The sequence below is a fragment of the Pteropus alecto genome, unplaced genomic scaffold, assembly GCF_000325575.1.
Source record: "Pteropus alecto unplaced genomic scaffold, ASM32557v1 scaffold17, whole genome shotgun sequence".
NCBI classification, from domain to species: Eukaryota; Metazoa; Chordata; class Mammalia; order Chiroptera; family Pteropodidae; genus Pteropus; species Pteropus alecto.
In genome coordinates, this window is record NW_006440645.1 from 137368 (window position 1) to 143532 (window position 6165).

A 6165-nucleotide genomic window follows, 5' to 3' on the forward strand; every position below is an offset into this window, starting at 1 on the left:
CCTCCCGGCCGCCCGGGGACGACCAGGGGACCCCCGCGGACGCCGGGCGCAGCAACTGGACCCGTCCTGACGCTTTTCGAGTCTCCTTGGACGAAGACGCCGAGACTGAGGCTGGGTCCCCAGGCCACAGCAGGGGCCAGGGGGCCGCTCTGCGCGAGTCCCTGAGTGACAGCCAGAGCTGCAGCTCCTGGAGCAAGCTGTCAGCTGTCAGCTCCTCCTCCAGCTGGGAAGAGGTGGACGGGCCGCCCGCGCCTTCCCGAAGCCAGCCACCCGAGCATGTGCCCTCCGCCCGCGACCCTCCTCCTGGCACGGGCTTGGCCTCGGGGTCAGGGCCTCTGGGAGGCGCGCTGCAGGGGGCCGGGGACACGGAGCCCACAGACGCCCCTGGCCACGCCACACCCTCACTCGGTGGGGCTCCTTGCGCTCTTATTTCAGGTCACCCCAAGAACACGGCCGCACGCCCCTCGCTCCGAGACGAAGAGACCTTTGAAATCGTTGATGCGTTTCCAGAGACAGACGGGCGTGCGGACGAGGAGGGGGCGGGACGCGGAGGAGGCCCAGGCCCCACATCCAAGGGCAGCCCTTCGCGGGTCGGCCCCGGGCAGACAGCGGTCGGCGCGGAGGGCATGCCGGTGGTGCCCGGCAGAGTCATGGGCGACTCCCTGGGCAGAAGCCCCGTGGCGGCATGTGGCTCTTCCACTTGCCTGTGGCCTGTTCAGGATCCTGACTCAGGACAAAGCGGCGGCTCCATCCAAGAGCTGGACATCGATCCTGACGCCTCCACAGTAGACGAGGGGGGCCAGTTGCCCACGGACACAGCCGTCCAGCCCGCTGGCACCTCTGGCCACCCCCGACCGTGTGCTCTTAGGCCGCAGTGCGGTCATGGGACCCCCAGTTCCTCTGGAAGCGGTGGCATTCGCTCCTCTGTCCGCAGCGAGGACTGTGCTACCACCGAGGAAGCAGATGGAGCGGGAAGCAGGCTGGGCTGCAGCGGGAGCGCCGGCTCGTCCTCCGCGCGCTGGCGGCGGTCTCCCCCGGTTTCCAGCAGTTCTTCCGAGGGCGGGGACCCATGGTCCTCTCTGAACTCCAGTGGGAGTTCTTCTGTCTCTTTGCCAGGGACGACGCGGCAGGACGTCCTCGAGGCTCGCATCCTGCAGCCGGAGGACGTTGAGAAACTCCTGGCAGGCGTGACACACGACTGGCTGTCCCGGAGACTGGAGAACACGGGCGTTTTTAAGCCCAACCAGCTCTGCCAGGCTTACGGTAAGTTGCAGGGCCGCCGGCTGGTGCAGCCTGGGGCGACGGCCCCGCACGGTGGGCCCTCCGTGCTGTGTAGGTCCCTGAGGCTCACGGAGGACGCGGAGCCCTGCCGTGCTCCGTGAGCAAACGGAGAAGTGTGGGCTCCGGGGCCTCCCTCACTCTGCGTCATGGACCCTAAGGGTTGCAAAGAAGAGAGGTCATTCAGGCCACCGCCTGTATTGGGGATTTGCCTTGAGGACACAGGTGGTAAGGGAGACGCGACTCTCAGACGACTCGGAAGCTGCCCTCAGTCAGGCTTTGGACCAGCTCTGAAGCCACATCCACTCAGCTTCCACCTTCTTCCTTGATGCTCATGACGGACCAGTTCGTCTCACTATTGCCCCGGTCGACTTCTAGGGGTGGGATCTGACCTAAATAGACACCACCTACTGGGGAGCGGAGTCTGACCTAGTTAGACACCTCCTCATAGGGGCGAAGACTTCTATACATGTCCACCTAGGGCTTCTTGCCCGCCAAGGGGTTGGTCAGATGCCCCCACAGGCGCAGTCAGCAACAACTTCTCGCTTAAGGAGCAGCCCAAGGTCACTTCCTATACCGAGGGGCCCGGGCTGGGGTCTCCCCACAGTCAGCGTGTCCAATGCAGCTTAGAAGTGATGGAGAAGCTGGGGAGAGAACAAAGAAGGTTCTTCTCTAGCCCAGAGGATCACGGAGTAACGCCAAGATGCTGAGGAATTATCCGAGTGGGGGTGGGGGGAACCTATTGCAAAGTGCATGTCAGAAGCCGTGTGCATTGCTGAGCACTGGGTACCAAAGTAGTAATTCTCAACCTGGGCCACATGGGCACCCTAGGGGCACTTTTAAACCTCCAGTGCCTCACCCCGATCCCAACCTAATAGGTCTGGGCTTTGGGCCCAGGCAGAGGTATCTGCTCTCATTTTTTCCAGTTTTAGTGAGAAATAATTGACATACATCACCGCGTAGTTTCAGGCGTACCGCATGGTGGTTTGGTTCCACGTATTGTGAAATGATTACGAGAGGTTCACTAACATGCATCGTCTCATGCGGGTACAATAAAAAGGAAAGAAAGAAGAAAGGAAAGAGAAAACAAACGTGCTCCTTCTGAGGAGAATTCTTAGCACTTACTCTGAGCGCCTTTCCTGTACGTCCTACAGCAGCATTGGCTGTCGTCACCATGCCGAGCATCCCGTCCTTAGTGCTGTTTGTCTCGTACCTGGAGTTCACATCTCTTGACCCTCCTCCTCCAGTTTCTCCTCTGCCTCTGGTAACCACGGTCTGATCTTTTTGCTGTTTTTTTTTCAATCCCACATATAAGTGACGCCATACAGTATTTGTTTTTCTCTGTTTGACTTTTTCACTCAGCATAATACCATCGCGTTCTTTGCATGTTGTTGCAAATGGTAGGATTTTCTCATTTTGAATAGCTGAATTCATATGTATCTCTCATTTTGAAGAGAGACATATGAATACAAATGAGATTCATATGTATCTCTTCAAAATGAGATTCATATGTATCTCTTCCTTATCCATTCATCCATCAGTGGACATTTGGGCTATTTTCATTTTTGGCTATTTTAAATAATGCCGCAATGAACACAGGGGTGCAGATACCTATTCAAGTTAGTGTTTTGGATTTCTTTGGATAAATACCCAGAAGTGGGACTGCTGGGTCACATGGTGGTTGTTTTTCATCTGTTGAGGGTCCTCCACACTGTTTTCCCCAGTGGCTGCACCAGTTACGTTTCCACCAGCAGTGCACGAGGGCCCCCTCTGTCCATATCTGTGCCAGCATTTGTTAGCTCTTGTCTGCTTGATGATGGCCATTCTGGCAGGTGTGAGGTGACGTCTCACTGTGGTTTAAATTTGCATTTCCCTGATGACCAGTGATGTCGAGCATCTTTACATGTGCCTGTTGGCCTTTCGTACATCTTCTTTGGAGACATGTCTGTTCAAGTCCTTTGCCCACTTTTTAATTGGATTATTTTATTTTATTTTATTTTTTGCCAATGAGTTATATGAGTTTTTTATATATTTTTAATATTAACCCCGTATCAGCTATATGGTTTGGAAATATTTTTCCATGCCGTAGGTAGTCTTTTCACTTTGTGGATGGTTTCTTTTGCTGTACAGAAGTTTTTTAGTTTGACGTAGTCTTCTTGTCTATGTTTTATTTTGTTGATTGCGCTTTAGGTGTCATACCCAACAAGTCATCACCAAGACCAATGTCAAGGAGCTTTGTTCTTATGTTTTTGTTTTTTTTTCCTAGGAGTTTCATAGTCTCATTTTACATTGAAGTCTTTAATCCATTTTACTTTAATTCTTGTCATATAGGTCCAGTTTCATTCCTTTGCATGTAAATATCCAATGTTCCCAACACCATTTATTGAAGAAACCATCTTTTCTCCATTGAGTATTCTTGGCTCCCTTGTCAAATATTAGTTGACCATATGTGCTTGGGTTTGTTTCTGGGCTCTCAATTCTTTTCTACTGGTCTATTTATCACTTTTTGTGCCAGCACCATGCTGTTTGATGACTGTAGCTTTATAATATGGCTTGAAATCAGGGAGTGTGATGCCTCCTGCTTTGTTCTTTTCTTGGAATTTCTTTGGCTGCTAGGGATCTTTCGTGGTTCCATATAAATTTTAGGAGTGTTTTTTTTCTACTTCTGTAAAAAATGCCATTGAAAAATTTTGGTAGGGATTGTACTGAATCTGTAGATAGCTTTGGTAGTATTGAGATTTTAACAATATTAATTCTTCCAATCCATGAACACAAGATGCCTTTCCATTTATCTGTGTCTTCATTGACTGCCTTCATCAGTGTCTTATAGTTTCAGTGTAGAAATCGTTCACCTCCTTAAACTTAAGTATTTTGTTGTTTTTGATGCTATGGTAAATGAAATTGGTTTCCTTATTTCTTTTTCGAAAGATGTTAATGTATAGAAATGCTATTGATTTTTGTATGTTCATTTTGTATTCTACAACTTTACTGAATTCGCTTATTAGATCTAATAGTTTTCTGGTTGAGTCTTTCCAATTTCTTGTATATAAAATAATGTCTTCTGCAAACAGAGACAATTTTACTTCTTCCTTTGCAATTCCGATACCTTCTCTTTGTTTTGCCTGCCTGACCGCCGACTCCCAGTGCCATGTTGAATAGACGCGGTGAGAGGGGGCGTCTTTGCCCTGTCCCCGGTCTGAGAGGGCCCCTTTCACCACCGAGCGTGCCGGCCGTGGGCCTGCCGTGTGCAGCCTGCCGTCGAGGTACACCTCCTCCACGCCCCTGTCGTGGGGAGTCCTTGTCATGCATGGAGGTTGGATTTTGTCAAGCTTTACTTTCTCATTGTATTTCACTAATTTTTTATTAGAAGAGGCTAAAATCTCAGGGATGTTTAAAGAAGCTGAAGATTTCAGATAAGCTGGCTTAGGCCCTGTGTCAACTTCAGTCACGTATTGTGAAATCCTTTTGAAAATAAGATCTGTTTTCATCTTTTTTTCCAGATGCTCTTTTGTTGAAATATTCTAAGAAATCTGAATTGTGGACAGCCCAGGAAACCGCTGTATATTTGGGGGGTCACCTGGAAGTGAAGAAGGGCAGACAAAGAAATGCTTTCTGGGTTCATCATCTCCATCAGGAAGAAATTCTGGGGAGGTACGCCCAAAACCGTCACCGCGACCATGCGCCACGGGCCCGTTCTCCCCCCATCACAGCCGTCTCGTCTCCTCTCCTCCAGTTTCCCTTCTGCGGTTTCAGTGACCCTTTAACCTTGAAAATTCTAGAAGTAAGCGATTCCTAAGTTTTAAACTGCATGCCACTCTGAGTAGCATGATGAAATCTCACACTGTCCCACACCGTCCTGCCTGGGACATGAATCATCCTCTGTCCAGCGTGTCCACCCTGTAGATGCCGCCCACCTACAGGTTGGTCACTTAGCAGCCGTCTCAGTTATCAGATTGATTGTCAAGGTATCACAGTGCCTGTATTCAAGTCGTCCTTATTTACTTAATAATGCCACATCCACGTGCCTTTGATTACGGTACGGTGTTAAAATTGATCTATTTTATTATTAGGTATTGTTGTTAATCTCTCAGTGTGCCTCATTTATAAATCACTGTAGGTATGCACGTATAGGAAGAGTCACAGTGAACGCAGGGTTCAGTGCCATCCGTGGGTTCAGGCATCCACTGGGGTCCTGGAACACGTCCCTGCAGATAAGGGGGAACGACTGTAGTCCTCCATGAGATTTTGAAAAGGCTGAAGAAGTTGGCCAAAATGTACGTTTTCAGATTTCTGCCCCTTCCTCCTCCTCATTGGTTGGTCAGTAGCAGGTACCACACGTTGACCAAAACCAGGCCAGCCGATCCGCACGGCATACCTAGTGCCCAGCCCTTTAGGGAAAGGTCAGATAAGAAACGGAGTTCCTGGCTGCCTGGCAGGACAGAGAGCATTAAACGTGCTTGCGAAAAATGCTGGCCAAACGTCTAGTTAAATGACAGGAGCCACCCTTTGAGGTACATGAACGAGCCTGCAGAAAAGGCAGGAAAACCCTCTGAGGCCAGAGATGGAGCAAACCCGGGTCCGTCGAGAGAACGGGTCCGAGGACGGCCCCACAGGAGCCATGCGCTAAGGCGGACGACGAAGCAGCTAGTGACAAGAGTTCCACGTGGAAGGGAGCGAGTTTGGAGACCTCCCACGTGAGGCACAATCAGTAGAAACCAGCCAGGCCCCGCTCTGACGGGAGGTCAGTGCAGCAAATGCATTTTCAATCATGATGGGTTTACTGGGACGAGAGCCCCTTGTAAGTCAAAGAGCATCTGCCCGCGAAGCACAGTGAATGGCAAGTAGGACAGAAAGAGGAGGAGGGAAGAAGCAGGAAGGGAGGGAGGG

At 50.7% G+C, this 6165-nt stretch overlaps 1 protein-coding gene across 1 annotated transcript in view; it reads left to right on the forward strand.

The window, feature by feature from the left end:
• ALPK1 (alpha kinase 1) overlaps positions 1–6165 on the forward strand; it is a 61547-nt gene that overhangs the window by 50979 nt on the left and 4403 nt on the right. The window contains exons 14-15 of the mRNA XM_025050915.1: positions 27–1263; positions 4779–4929. Coding sequence (XP_024906683.1) covers positions 27–1263; positions 4779–4929 — 1388 coding nt within the window. The remainder of the gene's footprint in view (positions 1–26; positions 1264–4778; positions 4930–6165) is intronic.